At 48.2% G+C, this 17,373-nt stretch overlaps 2 protein-coding genes across 2 annotated transcripts; both read left to right on the top strand.

The window, feature by feature from the left end:
- The first annotated feature begins 9,207 nt into the window (after positions 1-9,207).
- On the top strand, positions 9,208-9,968 carry LOC123165893 (uncharacterized). The gene is made up of 2 exons (XM_044583635.1): positions 9,208-9,376; positions 9,520-9,968. Exons 1-2 carry the CDS (start codon positions 9,316-9,318, stop codon positions 9,762-9,764), a joined length of 306 nt encoding a protein of 101 aa, XP_044439570.1. The 5' UTR covers positions 9,208-9,315; the 3' UTR covers positions 9,765-9,968.
- A 4,768-nt stretch (positions 9,969-14,736) lies between these two features.
- LOC123166497 (uncharacterized) lies at positions 14,737-15,597 on the top strand. Its single transcript, XM_044584306.1, has 3 exons — positions 14,737-14,939; positions 15,112-15,407; positions 15,527-15,597. The coding sequence occupies exons 1-3, from the start codon at positions 14,857-14,859 to the stop codon at positions 15,541-15,543; spliced, it is 396 nt and encodes a 131-aa protein (XP_044440241.1). The 5' UTR covers positions 14,737-14,856; the 3' UTR covers positions 15,544-15,597.
- The last annotated feature ends 1,776 nt before the right edge of the window (positions 15,598-17,373 follow it).

Below are 17,373 nucleotides of genomic sequence, written 5' to 3'. Positions count from 1 at the left end.
CTGATACAGGTAAGTAATTGACACTTTCTTTATATTTCTCATTAGGATATATAATCATTGGGATGTGAAGTTTGGAGGAATCAAATCAATGAGTTGGGATCCCAGCCCCATGACTTCAATACTTTCTCTAACGGCGGGATCGTGACGGCAGATTCAGCGCACACGGAGATTGGGCGAAACAGCACGCCCCCCCTCTGCCGGCCACGCCTCTCCGCAGCCTCGGGCCTCACCTCCGGACCGCTTGTGACGGCAAAGGCAAAAACATGGAGCGTGATGAGAATTACGCCGGCATGGCGAAGAGGTACAAAGCAAGGAGCTGGCGGCGGCTACATCATGCGCCGACGAAGACTGCCAGGAGGATGAGACCGCCCATGATGGACGGGCCACGCGCGCGTAAGCGAACCAGATCCCCGAGGCTTACGGGGATGGCGCACATGCCAGTGTCCGGTATGTTGTTTCTCACTGCTCACCCCACCCATGGCTGGATGCTCAAGCTGTGCTGCCGCTGCTTTCCATATGCTTGTGTTGTTTCTGTGTCTGCTGTGGGTTCAGCGCGGATCTGAAGGCTTCCTTCATAGATGATGGATGATGTGATGCTGAATGCGAGGCTAAGATACAACCTAAGGTACAGGAGCTATTCATACATTGTCACTTCCCAGTCAGTCATTGCAGTCATTAATCTTGTTTTAGTCTTCCATTATGTAGAGACATGAGCTACTAATAACATTGCCTTCTTGGAGTAATATTGTTTAAAAGAAAGGTGCTCAATGATCTGTATTACCAGCTTTGTCATGGAAGAATGGACGGCTACTTGCCAAATATAATCTAGGATGATTATCATGCATCCTTGGATGCCTGCTCATTGTCAGCTTGCATGTATGCATGGGACAAAGTCAGTTTTTGTCTGACAAAGGTATCGCAGAGTTCTTTATTTCTGATACAGGTAAGTAATTGACAGTTTCTTTATATTTCTCATTAGGATTTATAATCATTGAGATGTGAAGTTTGGAGGAATCAAATCAATCCCCAGCTCCATGACTTCAATACTTTCTCTAACGGTGGGATCATGACGACAGCTTCAGCGCACACAGAGATTGGGCGAAACAGCACGCCCCCCCTCTGCTGGCCACGCCTCTCCGCAGCCTCGGGCCTCACCTCCGGACCGCTAGTGATGGCAAAGGAAAAAATGAGGAGCGTGATGAGCATTACGCCGGCATGGCGAAGAGGTACAAAGCAAGGAGCTGGCGGTGGCTCCATCATGAGACGATGAAGCCTACCAGGAGGATGAGACCGCCCAGGATGGACGGGCCACGCGCGCGTAAGCGAACCAGATCCCCGAGGCTTACGGGGACGGCGCACATGCTAGTGTCCGGTATGTTGTTTCTCACGGCTCACCCCACCCATGGCTGGATGCTCAAGCTGTGCCGCCGCTGCTTTCCACATGCTTGTGTTGTTTCTGTGTCTGCTGTGGGTTCAGCGTGGATCTGAAGGCTTCCTTCATGGATGATGGATGATGTGATGCTGAATGCGAGGCTAAGATACAACTTGAGGTACAGGAGCTATTTATACATTGTCAGTTCCCGGTAAGTCATTGCAGTCATTAATCTTGTTTTAGTCTTCCATTATGTAGAGACATGAGCTACTAATAACATTGCCTTCTTGGAGTAATATTGTTTTAAAAAAAGGAGTTCAATGATTTGTATTACCAGCTTCGTCATGGAAGGAATGGACCGCTACTTGCCGAATATAATCCAGCATGATTCTCATGCATCCTCAGATGCCTGCTCATTGTCAGCTTGCATGTGTACATGGGACAAAGTCAGTTTTTATCTGACAAAGGTTTCGCAGAGTGCTTTATTTCTGATACAGGTAAGTAATTGACAGTTTCTTTACATTTCTCATTAGGATATATAATCATTGGGATGTGAAGTTTGGAGGAATCAAATCAATGAGTTGGGATCCCCAGCTCCATGACTTCAATACTTTCTCTAACGGTGGGATCATGACGACAGCTTCAGCGCACACAGAGATTGGGCGAAACAGCACGCCCCCCCCCTCTGCTGGCCACGCCTCTCCGCAGCCTCGGGCCTCACCTCCGGACCGCTAGTGATGGCAAAGGCAAAAATGAGGAGCGTGATGAGCATTACGCCGGCATGGCGAAGAGGTACAAAGCAAGGAGCTGGCGGTGGCTCCATCATGCGACGATGAAGCCTACCAGGAGGATGAGACCGCCCAGGATGGACGGGCCACGCGCGCGTAAGCGAACCAGATCCCCGAGGCTTACGGGGACGGCGCACATGCTAGTGTCCGGTATGTTGTTTCTCACGGCTCACCCCACCCATGGCTGGATGCTCAAGCTGTGCCGCCGCTGCTTTCCATATGCTTGTGTTGTTTCTGTGTCTGCTGTGGGTTCAGCGTGGATCTGAAGGCTTCCTTCATGGATGATGGATGATGTGATGCTGAATGCGAGGCTAAGATACAACTTGAGGTACAGGAGCTATTTATACATTGTCACTTTCCGGTCAGTCATTGTAGTCATTAATCTTGTTTTAGTCTTCCATTATGTAGAGACATGAGCTACTAATAACATTGCCTTCTTGGAGTAATATTGTTTAAAAACAAGGAGTTCAATGATTTGTATTACCAGCTTCGTCATGGAAGGAATGGACCGCTACTTGCCGAATATAATCCAGCATGATTCTCATGCATCCTCAGATGCCTGCTCATTGTCAGCTTGCATGTGTACATGGGACAAAGTCAGTTTTTATCTGACAAAGGTATCGCAGAGTGCTTTATTTCTGATACAGGTAAGTAATTGACAGTTTCTTTATATTTCTCATTAGGATATATAATCATTGGGATGTGAAGTTTGGAGGAATCAAATCAATGAGTTGGGATCCCCAGCTCCATGACTTCAATACTTTCTCTACCTGTGGGATCATGACGGCAGCTTCAATGCACACGAAGATTGGGCGAAACAGCACGCCCCCCCCCTCTGCTAGCCACGCCTCTCCGCAGCCTCGGGCCTCACCTCCGGACCGCTGGTGACGGCAAAGGCAAAAACGAGGAGCGTGATGAGCATTACGCCGGCATGGCGAAGAGGTACAAAGCAAGGAGCTGGCGGCGGCTCCATCATGCGCCGATGAAGCCTGCCAGGAGGATGAGACCGCCCAGGATGGACGGGCCACACGCGCGTAAGTGAACCAGATCCCCGAGGCTTACGTGGACGGCGCACATGCTAGTGTCCGGTAAGTTGTTTCTCACGGCTCACCCCACCCATGGCTGGATGCTCAAGTTGTGCCGCCGCTGCTTTCCATATGCTTGTGTTGTTTCTGTGTCTGCTGTGGGTTCAGCGTGGATCTGAAGGCTTCCTTCATGGATGATGGATGATGTGATGCTGAATGCGAGGCTAAGATACAACTTGAGGTACAGGAGCTATTTATACATTGTCACTTTCCGGTCAGTCATTGTAGTCATTAATCTTGTTTTAGTCTTCCATTATGTAGAGACATGAGCTACTAATAACATTGCCTTCTTGGAGTAATATTGTTTAAAAACAAGGAGTTCAATGATTTGTATTACCAGCTTCGTCATGGAAGGAATGGACCGCTACTTGCCGAATATAATCCAGGATGATTCTCATGCATCCTCAGATGCCTGCTCATTGTCAGCTTGCATGTGTACATGGGACAAAGTCAGTTTTTATCTGACAAAGGTATCGCAGAGTGCTTTATTTCTGATACAGGTAAGTAATTGACAGTTTCTTTATATTTCTCATTAGGATATATAATCATTGGGATGTGAAGTTTGGAGGAATCAAATCAATGAGTTGGGATCCCCAGCTCCATGACTTCAATACTTTCTCTACCTGTGGGATTGTGACGGCAGCTTCAACGCACACGAAGATTGGGCGAAACAGCATGCCCCCCCCCCTCTGCTAGCCACGCCTCTCCGCAGCCTCGGGCCTCACCTCCGGACCGCTGGTGACGGCAAAGGCAAAAACGAGGAGCGTGATGAGCATTACGCCGGCATGGCGAAGAGGTACAAAGCAAGGAGCTGGCGGCGGCTCCATCATGCGCCGATGAAGCCTGCCAGGAGGATGAGACCGCCCAGGATGGACGGGCCACACGCGCGTAAGTGAACCAGATCCCCGAGGCTTACGTGGACGGCGCACATGCCAGTGTCCGGTAAGTTGTTTCTCACGGCTCACCCCACCCATGGCTGGATGCTCAAGTTGTGCCGCCGCTGCTTTCCATATGCTTGTGTTGTTTCTGTGTCTGCTGTGGGTTCAGCGCGGATCTGAAGGCTTCCTTCATGGATGATGGATGATGTGATTTTTAATGCGAGGCTAAGATACAATCTGAGGTACATGAGCTATTTATACATTGTCACTTCCCAGTCAGTCATTGCAGTCATTAATCTTGTTTTAGTCTTCCATTATGTAGAGACATGAGCTACTAATAACATTGCCTTCTTGGAGTAATATTGTTTAAAAACAAGGAGTTCAATGATTTGTATTACCAGCTTCGTCATGGAAGGAATGGACCGCTACTTGCCGAATATAATCCAGGATGATTCTCATGCATCCTCAGATGCCTGCTCATTGTCAGCTTGCATGTGTACATGGGACAAAGTCAGTTTTTATCTGACAAAGGTATCGCAGAGTGCTTTATTTCTGATACAGGTAAGTAATTGACAGTTTCTTTATATTTCTCATTAGGATATATAATCATTGGGATGTGAAGTTTGGAGGAATCAAATCAATGAGTTGGGATCCCCAGCTCCATGACTTCAATACTTTCTCTACCTGTGGGATTGTGACGGCAGCTTCAACGCACACGGAGATTCGGCGAAACAGCACGCCCCCCCCTCTGCTAGCCACGCCTCTCCGCAGCCTCGGGCCTCACCTCCGGACCGCTGGTGACGGCAAAGGCAAAAACGAGGAGCGTGATGAGCATTACGCCGGCATGGCGAAGAGGTACAAAGCAAGGAGCTGGCGGCGGCTCCATCATGCGCCGATGAAGCCTGCCAGGAGGATGAGACCGCCCAGGATGGACGGGCCACACGCGCGTAAGTGAACCAGATCCCCGAGGCTTACGTGGACGGCGCACATGCCAGTGTCCGGTAAGTTGTTTCTCACGGCTCACCCCACCCATGGCTGGATGCTCAAGTTGTGCCGCCGCTGCTTTCCATATGCTTGTGTTGTTTCTGTGTCTGCTGTGGGTTCAGCGCGGATCTGAAGGCTTCCTTCATGGATGATGGATGATGTGATTTTTAATGCGAGGCTAAGATACAATCTGAGGTACATGAGCTATTTATACATTGTCACTTCCCAGTCAGTCATTGCAGTCATTAATCTTGTTTTAGTCTTCCATTATGTAGAGACATGAGCCACTACTAACATTGCCTTCTTGGAGTAATATTGTTTTAAAAAAAGGAGTTCAATGATCTGTATTACCAGCTTCGTCATGGAAGGAATGGAGGGCTACTTGCCAAATATAATCCACGATGATTATCATGCATCCTCAGATGCCTGCTCATTGTCAGCTTGCATGTGTACATGGGACAAAGTCAGTTTTTATCTGACAAAGGTTTCGCAGAGTGCTTTATTTCTGATACAGGTAAGTAATTGGCAGTTTCTTTATATTTCTCATTAGGATATATAATAATTGAGATGTGAAGATTGGAGGAATCAAATCAATGAGTTGGGATCCCCAGCTCCATGACTTCAATACTTTCTCTAACGGTGGGACCATGAGGGTAACTTCAGCGCACACGGAGATTGGGCGAAACAGCACGCCCCCCCCCCCCCCGCCCCTCTGCTAGCCACGCCTCTCCGCAGCCTCGGGCCTCACCTCCGGACCGCTGGTGACAGCAATGGCAAAAACGAGGAGCGTGATGAGCATTACGCCGGCATGGCAAAGAGGTACAAAGCAAGGTGCTGGCGGCGGCTCCATCATGCGCCGACGAAGCCTGCCAGGAGGATGAGACCGCCCAGGATGGACGGGCCACGCGCGCGTAAGCAAACTAGATCCCCGAGGCTTACGGGGAAGGCGCACATGCCAGTGTCCGTTATGTTGTTTCTCACGGCTCACCCCACCCATGGCTGGATGCTCAAGCTGTGCCGCCGCTGCTTTCCATATGCTTGTGTTGTTTCTGTGTCTGCTGTGGGTTCTGCGCGGATCTAAAGGCTTCCTTCATGGATGATGGATGATGTGATGCTGAATGCGAGGCTAAGATACAACCTGAGGTACAGGAGCTATTTATACATTGTCACTTCCCAGTCAGTCATTGCAGTCATTAATCTTGTTTTAGTCTTCCATTATGTAGAGACATGAGCTACTAATAACATTGCCTTCTTGGAGTAATATTGTTTTAAAAAAAGGAGTTCAATGATCTGTATTACCAGCTTCGTCATGGAAGGAATGGACGGCTACTTGCCAAATATAATCCAGGATGATTATCATGCATCCTCAGATGCCTGCTCATTGTCAGCTTGCATGTGTACATGGGACAAAGTCAGTTTTTATCTGACAAAGATATCGGAGAGTGCTTTATTTCTGATACAGGTAAGTAATTGACAGTTTCTTTATATTTCTCATTAGGATATATAATCATTGAGATGTGACGTTTGGAGGAATCAAATCAATGAGTTGGGATCCCCAGCTCTATGACTTCAATACTTTCTCTAACGGTGGGATCATGACGGCAGCTTCAGCGCACACGGAGATTGGGCGAAACAGCACGCCCCCCTCTTGTGCTGGCCACGCCTCTCCGGATCCTCGGGCCTCACCTCCGGACCGCTGCTGACGGCAAAGGCAAAAACGAGGAGCGTGATGAGCATTTCGCCGGCGTGGCGAAGAGGTACAAAGCAAGGAGCTGGCGGCGGCTCCATCATGCGCCGACGAATCCTGCCAGGAGGATGAGACCACCCATGATGGAGGGGCCACGCGCGCGTAAGCGAACCAGATCCCCGAGGCTTACGGGGACGGCTCACATGCCAGTGTCCGGTATGTTGTTTCTCATGGCTCACCCCACCCATGGCTGGATGCTCAAGCTGTGCCGCCGCTGCTTTCCATATGCTTGTGTTGTTTCTGTGTCTACTGTGGGTTCAGCGCGGATCTGAAGGCTTCCTTCATGGATGATGGATGATGTGATGCTGAATGCGAGGCTAAGATACAACCTGAGGTACAGGAGCTATTTATACATTGTCACTTCCCAGTCAGTCATTGCAGTCATTAATCTTGTTTGAGTCTTCCATTATGTAGAGACATGAGCTACTAATAACATTGCCTTCTTGGAGTAATATTGTTTAAAAAAAAGGAGTTCAATGATCTGTATTACCAGCTTCGTCATGGAGGAATGGACGGCTACTTGCCAAATATAATCCAGGATGATTATCATGCATCCTCAGATGCCTGCTCATTGCCAGCTTGCATGTGTACATGGGACAAAGTCAGTTTTTATCTGACAAAGATATCGCAGAGTGCTTTATTTCTAATACAGGTAAGTAATTGATAGTTTCTTTATATTTCTCATTAGGATATATAATCATTGAGATGTGAAGTTTGGAGGAATCAAACCAATGAGTTGGGATCCCCAGCTCCATGACTTAAATACGTTCTCTAATGGTGGGATCATGACGGCAGCTTCAGCGCACACGGAGATTGGGCGAAACAGCACCCCCCCCTCTGCTGGCCATGCCTCTCCGCAGCCTCGGGCCTCACCTCCGGACCGCTGGTGACAGCAAAGGCAAAAACGAGGAGCGTGATGAGCATTACGCCAGCATGGCGAAGAGGTACAAAGCAAGGAGCTGGCGGCGGCTCCATCGCCGACGAAGCCTGCCAGGAGGATGAGACCGCCCAGGATGGACGGGCCACGCCCACGTAAGCAAACCAGATCCCCGAGGCTTACGGGGACGGCGCACATGCCAGTGTCCGGTATGTTGTTTCTCACGGCTCACCCCACCCATGGTTGGATGCTCAAGTTGTGCCGCCGCTGCTTTCCATATGCTTGTGTTGTTTCTGTGTCTGTTGTGGGTTCTGCACGGATCTGAAGGCTTCCTTCATGGATGATGGTTGATGTGATGCTGAATGCGAGGCTAAGATACAACCTGAGGTACAGGAGCTATTTATACATTGTCACTTCCCAGTCAGTCATTGCAGTCATTAATCTTGTTTTAGTCATCCATTATGTAGAGACATGAGCTACTAATAACATTGCCTTCTTGGAGTAATATTGTTTAAAAAAAAGGTGCTCAATGATCTGTATTACCAGCTTTGTCATGGAAGGAATGGACGTCTATTTGACAAATATAATCTAGGATGATTATCATGCATCCTTAGATGCCTGCTCATTGTCAACTTGCATGTATGCATGGGACAAAGTCAGTTTTTATCTGACAAAGGTATCGCAGAGTGCTTTATTTCTGATACAGGTAAGTAATTGACAGTTTCTTTATATTTCTCATTAGGATATATAATCATTGAGATGTGAAGTTTGGAGGAATCAAATCAATGAGTTCGGATCCCCAGCTCCATGACTTGAATACTTTCTCTAACGGTGGGATCATGACGACAGCTTCAGCGCACACAGAGATTGGGCGAAACAGCACGCCCCCCCCCCTCTGCTGGCCACGCCTCTCCGCAGCCTCGGGCCTCACCTCCGGACCGCTGGTGACGGCAAAGGCAAAAACGAGGAGCGTGATGAGCATTACGCCGGCATGGCGAAGAGGTACAAAGCAAGGAGCTGGCGGCGGCTCCATCATGCGCCGACGAAGCCTGCCAGGAGGATGAGACCGCCCAGGATGGACGGGCCACGCACGCGTAAGCGAACCAGATCCCCGAGGCTTACGGGGACGACGCACATGCCAGTGTCCGGTATGTTGTTTCTCATGGCTCACCCCACCCATGGCTGGATGCTCAAGCTATGCCGCCGCTGCTTTCCATATGCTTGTGTTGTTTCTGTGTCTGCTGTGGGTTCAGCGCGGATCTGAAGGCTTCATTCATGGATGATGGATGATGTGATGCTGAATGCGAGGCTAAGATACAACCTGAGGTACAGGAGCTATTTATACATTGTCACTTCCCAGTCAGTCATTGCAGTCATTAATCTTGTTTTAGTCTTTCATTATGTAGAGACATGAGCTGCTAATAACATTGCCTTCTTGGAGTAATATTGTTTAAAAAAAAGGAGTTCAATGATCTGTATTACCAGCTTCGTAATGGAAGGAATGGACGGCTACTTGCCAAATATAATCCAGGATGATTATCATGCATCCTCAGATGCCTGCTCATTGCCAGCTTGCATGTGTACATGGGACAAAGTCAGTTTTTATCTGACAAAGATATTGCAGAGTGCTTTATTTCTAATACAGGTAAGTAATTGACAGTTTCTTTATATTTCTCATTAGGATATATAATCATTGAGATGTGAAGTTTGGAGGAATCAAATCAATGAGTTGGGATCCCCAACTCCATGACTTAAATACGTTCTCTAACGGTGGGATCGTGATGGCAGCTTCAGCGCACACGGAGATTGGGCGAAACAGCACGCCCCCCCTCTGCTGGGCATGCCTCTCCGCAGCCTCGGGCCTCACCTCCAGACTGCTGGTGACGGCAAAGGAAAAAACGAGGAGCGTGATGAGCATTACGCCGTCATGGCGAAGAGGTACAAAGCAAGGAGCTGGCGGCGGCTCCATCATCGCCGACGAAGCCTGCCAGGAGGATGAGACTGCCCAGGATACACGGGCCACGCGCGCGTAAGCAAACCAGATCCCCGAGGCTTACGGGGACGGCGCACATGCCAGTGTCCGGTATGTTGTTTCTCACGGCTCACCCCACCCATGGTTGGATGCTCAAGCTGTGCCGCCGCTGCTTTCCATATGCTTGTGTTGTTTCTGTGTCTGCTGTGGGTTCTGCGCGGATCTGAAGGCTTCCTTCATGGATGATGGATGATGCGATGCTGAATGCGAGGCTATTACAACCTAAGGTACAGGAGCTATTTATACATTGTCACTTCCCAGTCAGTCATTGCAGTCATTAATCTTATTTTATTCATCCATTATGTAGAGACATGAGCTACTAATAACATTGCCTTCTTGGAGTAATATTGTTTAAAAAAAAGGTGCTCAATGATCTGTATTACCAGCTTTGTCATGGAAGGAATGGACGGCTACTTGCCAAATATAATCTAGGATGATTATCATGCATCCTTAGATGCCTGCTCATTGTCAGCTTGCATGTATGCATGGGACAAAGTCAGTTTTTATCTGACAAAGGTATCGCAGAGTGCTTTATTTCTGATACAGGTAAGTAATTGACAGTTTCTTTATATTTCTCATTAGGATATATAATCATTGAGATGTGAAGTTTGGAGGAATCAAATCAATGAGTTGGGATCCCCAGCTCCATGACTTCAATACTTTCTCTAACCGTGGGATCATGACGACAGCTTCAGCGCACACAGAGATTGGGCGAAACAGCACGCCCCCCCTCTGCTGGCCACGCCTCTCCGCAGCCTCGGGCCTCACCTCTGGACCGCTGGTGACGGCAAAGGCAAAAACGAGGAGCGTGATGAGCATTACGCCGGCATGGCGAAGAGGTACAATGCAAGGAGCTGGCGGCGGCTCCATCATGCGCCGACGAAGGCTACCAGGAGGATGAGACCGCCCAGGATGGACGGGCCACGCGCGCGTAAGCGAACCAGATCCCCGAGGCTTACGGGGACGGCGCACATGCCAGTGTCCGGTATGTTGATTCTCATGGCTCAGCCCACCCATGGCTGGATGCTCAAGCTGTGCCGCCGCTGCTTTCCATATGCTTGTGTTGTTTCTGTGGGTTCAACGCGGATCTGAATGCTTCCTTCATGGATGATGGATGATGTGATGCTGAATGTGAGGCTAAGATACAACCTGAGGTACAGGAGCTATTTATACATTGTCACGTCCCAGTCAGTCATTGCAGTCATTAATCTTGTTTTAGTCTTCCATTATCTAGAGACATGAGCTACTAATAACATTGCCTTCTTGGAGTAATATTGTTTTAAAAAAAGGAGTTCAATGATCTGTATTACCAGCTTCGTCATGGAAGGAATGGACGGCTACTTGCCAAATACAATCCAGTATGATTATCATGCATCCTCAGATGCCTGCTCATTGTCAGCTTGCATGTGTACATGGGACAAAGTCAGTTTTTATCTGACAAAGGTATCGCAGAGTGCTTTATTTCTGATACAGGTAAGTAATTGAAAGTTTCTTTACATTTCTCATTAGGATATATAATCATTGAGATGTGAAGTATGGAGGAATCAATTCAATGAGTTGGGATCCCCAGCTCCATGACTTCAATACTTTCTCTAACGGTGGGATCATGACGGCAGCTTCAACGCACACGGAGATTGCGCGAAACAGCATGCCCCCTCTCTGCTGGCCACGCCTCTCCACAGCCTCGGGCCTCACGTCCGGACCGCTGGTGACGACAAAGGCAAAAACGAGGAGCGTGATGAGCATTACGCCGGCATGGCGAAGAGGTACAAAGCAAGGAGCTGGCGGCGGCTCCATCGTGCGCCGACGAAGCCTGCCAGGAGGATGAGACCGTCCAGGATGGATGGGCCACGCGCGCGTAAGCGAACCAGATCCCCGAGGCTTATGGGGACGGCGGACATGCCAGTGTCCGGTATGTTGTTTATGACGGCTCACCCCACCCATGGCTGGATGCTCAAGCTGTGCCGCCGCTGCTTTCCATATGCTTGTGTTGTTTCTGTGGCTTCAGCGCGGATCTGAATGCTTCCTTCATGGATGATGGATGATGTGATGCTGAATGTGAGGCTAATATACAACCTGAGGTACAGGAGCTATTTATACATTGTCACTTCCCAGTCAGTCATTGCAGTCATTAATCTTGTTTTAGTCTTCCATTATCTAAAGACATGAGCTACTAATAACATTGCCTTCTTGGAGTAATATTGTTTTAAAAAAAGGAGTTCAATGATCTGTATTACCAGCTTCGTCATGGAAGGAATGGACGGCTACTTGCCAAATACAATCCAGTATGATTATCATGCATCCTCAGATGCCTGCTCATTGTCAGCTTGCATGTGTACATGGGACAAAGTCAGTTTTTATCTGACAAAGGTATCGCAGAGTGCTTTATTTCTGATACAGGTAAGTAATTGAAAGTTTCTTTACATTTCTCATTAGGATATATAATCATTGAGATGTGAAGTTTGGAGGAATTAATTCAATAAGTTGGGATCCCCAGCTCCATGACTTCAATACTTTCTCTAACGGTGGGATCATGACGGCAGCTTCAACGCACACGGAGATTGCGCGAAACAGCATGCCCCCTCTCTGCTGGCCACGCCTCCCCGCAGCCTCGGGCCTCATGTCCGGACCGCTGGTGACGACAAAGGCAAAAATGAGGAGCGTGATGAGCATTACGCCGGCATGGCGAAGAGGTACAAAGCAAGGAGCTGGCGGCGGCTCCATCGTGCGCCGACGAAGCCTGCCAGGAGGATGAGACCGTCCAGGATGGACGGGCCACGCGCGTGTAAGCGAACCAGATCCCCGAGGCTTACGGCGACGGCGCACATGCCAGTGTCCGGTATGTTGTTTATCACGGCTCACCCCACCCATGGCTGGATGCTCAAGCTGTGCCGCTGCTGCTTTCCATATGCTTGTGTTGTTTCTGTGTCTGCTGTGGGTTCAGCGCGGATCTGAAGGCTTCCTTCATGGATGATGGATGATGTGATGCTGAATGCGAGGCTAAGATACAACCTGAGGTACAGGAGCTATTTATACATTGTCACTTCCCATTCAGTCATTGCAGTCATTAATCTTGTTTTAGTCTTCCATTATGTAGAGACATGAGCTACTAATAACATTGCCTTCTTGGACTAATATTGGTTTAAAAAAAGGAGTCCAATGATCTGTATTACCAGCTTCGTCATGGAAGGAATGGATGGCTACTTGCCAAATATAATCCAGGATGATTATCATGCATCCTCAGATGCCTGCTCATTGTCAGCTTGCATGTGTACATGGGACAAAGTCAGTTTTTATCTGACAAAGGTATCGCAGAGTGCTTTATTTCTGATACAGGTAAGTAATTGACAGTTTCTTTATATTTCTCATTAGGATATATAATCATTGAGATGTGAAGTTTGGAGCAATCAAATCAATGAGTTGGGATCCCCAGCTCCATGACTTCAATACTTTCTCTAACGATGGGATCATGACGGCAGCTTCAGCGCACACGGAGATTGGGCGAAACAGCACGCCCCCTCTCTGCTGGCCACGCCTCTCTGCAGCCTCGGGCCTCACCTCCGGACCACTGGTAACGGCAAAGGAAAAAACGAGGAGCATGATGAGCATTATGCCAGCATGGCGAAGAGGTACAAAGCAAGGAGCTGGCGGCGGCTCCATCATGCGCCGACGAAGCCTGCCAGGAGGATGAGACCGCCCAGGATGGACGGGCCACGCGCGCGTAAGCGAACCAGATCCCCGAGGCTTACGGGGACGGCGCACATGCCAGTGTCCGGTATGTTGTTTCTCACGGCTCACCCCACCCATGGCTGGATGCTCAAGCTGTGGCGCCGCTGCTTTCCATATGCTTGTGTTGTTTCTGTGTCTGCTGTGGGTTCAGCACGGATCTGAAGGCTTCCTTCATGGATGATGGATGATGTGATGCTGAATGCCAGGCTAACATACAACCTGAGGTACAGGAGCTATTTAGACATTGTCACTTCCGAGTCAGTCATTGCAGTCATTAATCTTGTTTTAGTCCTCCATTATGCAGAGACATGAGCTACTAATAACATTTCCTTCTTGGACTAATAAAATTTAAAAAAAGGAGTTCAATGATCTGTATTACCAGCTTCGTCATGGAAGGAATGGACGGCTACTTGCCAAATATAATCCAGGATGATTATCATGCATCCTCAGATGCCTGCTCATTGCCAGCTTGCATGTATACATGGGACAAAGTTAGTTTTTATCTGACAAAGGTATCGCAGAGTGCTTTATTTGTGATACAGGTAAGTAATTGACAGTTTCTTTATATTTCTCATTAGGATATATAATCATTGATGTGAAGTTTGGAGGAATCAAATCAATGAGTTGGGATCCCCAACTCCATGACTTCAATACTTTCTCTAACTCTGGGATCGTGACGGCAGCTTCAGCGCACACGGAGATTGGGCGAAACAGCATGCCCCCCCTCTGCTGGCCACGCCTCTCCGCAGACTCGGGCCTCACCTCCGGACCGCTGGTGACGGCAAAGGCAAAAACGAGGATCATGATGAGCATTACGACGGCATGGCGAAGAGGTACAAAGCAAGGAGCTGGCGGCGGCTCCATCATGCGCCGACGAAGCCTGCCAGGAGGATGAGACCGCCCAGGAAGGACGGGTCACGCACGCGTAAGTGAACCAGATCCCCGAGGCTTATGGGGACGGCGCACATGCCAGTGTCCGGTATGTTGTTTCTCACGGCTCACCCCACCCATGGCTGGATGCTCAAGCTGTGCCCGGCGCTGCTTTCCATATGCTTGTGTTGTTTCTGTGTCTGATGTGGGTTCCGCGCGGATCTGAAGGCTTCCTTCATGGATGATGGATGATGTGATGCTGAATGCGAGGCTAAGATACAACCTGAGGTACAGGAGCTATTTATACATTGTCACTTCCCAGTCAGTCATTGCAGTCATTAATCTTGTTTTAGTCTTCCATTATGTAGAGACATGAGCTACTAATAACATTGCCTTCTTGGAGTAATATTGTTTTAAAAAAAGGAGTTCCATGATCTGTATTACTAGCTTCGTCATGGAAGGAATGGATGGCTACTTGCCAAATATAATCCAGGATGATTACCATGCCTAATCAGATGCCTGCTCATTGTCAGCTTGCGTGTGTACATGGGACAAAGTCAGTTTTTATCAGACAAAGGTATCGCAGAGTGCTTTATTTCTGATACAAGGAAGTAATTGACAGTTTCTTTATATTTCTCATTAGGATATATAATCATTGAGATGTGAAGTTTGGAGGAGCAAATCAATGAGTTGGGATCCCCAGCTCCATGACTTCAATACTTTCTCTAACTGTGGGATCGTGACGGCAGCTTCAGCGCACACGGAGATTGGGCGAAACAGCACGCCCCCCCTATGCTGGCCACGCCTCTCCGCAGCCTCGAGCCTCACCTCTGGACCGCTGGTGACGACAAAGGCAAAAACGAGGATCGTGATGAGCATTGCGCCGGCACGGTGAAGAGGTACAAAGCAAGGAGCTGGCGGCGGCTCCATCATGCGCCGACGAAGCCTGCCAGGAGGATGAGACCGCCCAGGATGGACGGGCCACACGCGCGTAAGCGAACCAGATCCCCGAGGCTTACGGGGACGGCGCACATGCCAGTGTCCGGTACGTTGTTTCTCACGGCTCACCCCACCCATGGCTGGATGCTCAAGCTGTGCCCGCCGCTGCTTTCCATATGCTTGTGTTGTTTCTGTGTCTGATGTGGGTTCCGCGCGGATCTGAAGGCTTCCTTCATGGATGATGGATGATGTGATGTTGAATGCGAGGCGAAGATACAACCTGAGGTACAGGAGCTATTTATACATTGTCACTTACCAGTCAGTCATTGCAGTCATTAATCTTGTTTTAGTCTTCCATTATGTAGAGACATGAGCTACTAATAACATTGCCTTCTTGGAGTAATATTGTTTTAAAAAAAGGAGTTCAATGATCTGTATTACCAGCTTCGTCATGGAAGGAATGGACGGCTACTTGCCAAAAATAATCCAGGAGGATTATCATGCATCCTCAGATGCCTGCTCATTGTCAGCTTGCATGTGTACATGGGACAAAGTCAGTATTTATCTGACAAAGGTATTGCAGAGTGCTTTATTTCTGATACAGGTAAGTAATTGACAGTTTCTTTATATTTCTCATTAGGATATATAATCATTGAGATGTGAAGTTTGGAGGAATCAAATGAATGAGTTGGGATCCCCAGCTCCATGACTTCAATACTTTCTTTAACGGTGGGATCGTGACGGCAGCTTTAGCGCACACGGAGATTGGGCGAAACAGCATGCCCCCCTCTGCTGGCCACGCCTCTCCACAGCCTCGGGCCTCACCTCCGGACCGCTAGTGACGGCAAAGGCAAAAACGAGGAGCGTGATGAGCATTTCGCCGGCATGGTGAAGAGGTACAAAGCAAGGAGCTGGCGGCGGCTCCATCATGCGCCGACGAAGCCTGCCAGGAGGATGAGACCGCCCAGGATGGACGGGCCACGCGCGCGTAAGCGAACCAGATCCCCGAGGCTTACGGGGACGGCGCACATGCCAGTGTCCGGTATGTTGTTTCTCACGGCTCACCCCACCCATGGCTGGATGCTCAAGTTGTGCCGCCGCTGCTTTCCATATGCTTGTGTTGTTACTGTGTCTGCTGTGGGTTCAGTGCGGATCTGAAGGCTTCCTTCATGGATGATGGATGATGGATGATGTGATGCTGCATGCGAGGCTAAGATACAACCTGAGGTACATGAGCTATTTATACATTGTCACTTCCCAGTCAGTCATTGCAGTCATTAATCTTGTTTTAGTCTTCCATTTTGTAGAGACATGTGCTACTAATAACATTGCCTTCTTGGAGTAACATTGCCTTCCCTGACTCCGGAATTGGCTAAATGCCAATACAACCCAAGTTAGTTTCCATATAAGTGATTCAAGATTAAAACCTTGATACACCTTTCGGAAGACTTAGAGTCTAACGAATATTTATGGAACTTAAAACTGATACGGATAAAATGTTTTATCCATAAAGCTCGACTTGTTGAAATAACAAGTTCAAGAGTTGACTACGATGAGGTTGTTTTCATCGTAGCAATGCTTAAAGTCGGTTCAGGTTGAACTAGCAATTAATACATATTTCAATCATGAGATATGAAACATGGATGATAAAAGGATTTCCATCTGATGGAAATGAAAGCTAGGACTTTTATATGATACAGTCCAAAGTAATTTGTCGATCCAGAGGATGCTAGTAGGTATGCAAACTTCAGAGTTCTAGCAATGGACAGAAGAGAGCAAAATGGAGTTGGAATCTTCGTGTTTTGATGAAATGGTCAAAGGGGTTTTGACTTCATCAATGGGTAACGAAGATGCTTGTAATTCAAGAAAGTAAGTGGGAGCGTAATAATATTTCTAAAAACCTTATGTGCTTGGCAAATTGGTAATTGGAAATAAATTTCTTGACACGAATTAGGACTTCATTTGAAAATAGTTTTTCGATGAAGTGCTTAGGCTAAATAGCCTCAATATTAGGCATGATGATCTATGGAGATAGATTTACCTAATGGGGCTAAGCAATGAATACATATTGA

The sequence above is a fragment of the Triticum aestivum genome, chromosome 7D (genome assembly GCF_018294505.1).
Source record: "Triticum aestivum cultivar Chinese Spring chromosome 7D, IWGSC CS RefSeq v2.1, whole genome shotgun sequence".
In the NCBI taxonomy this organism is placed as follows: domain Eukaryota; kingdom Viridiplantae; phylum Streptophyta; class Magnoliopsida; order Poales; family Poaceae; genus Triticum; species Triticum aestivum.
Note: the sequence above shows the minus strand (reverse complement) of the source record. Positions and strands in the feature narration are given on the sequence as shown.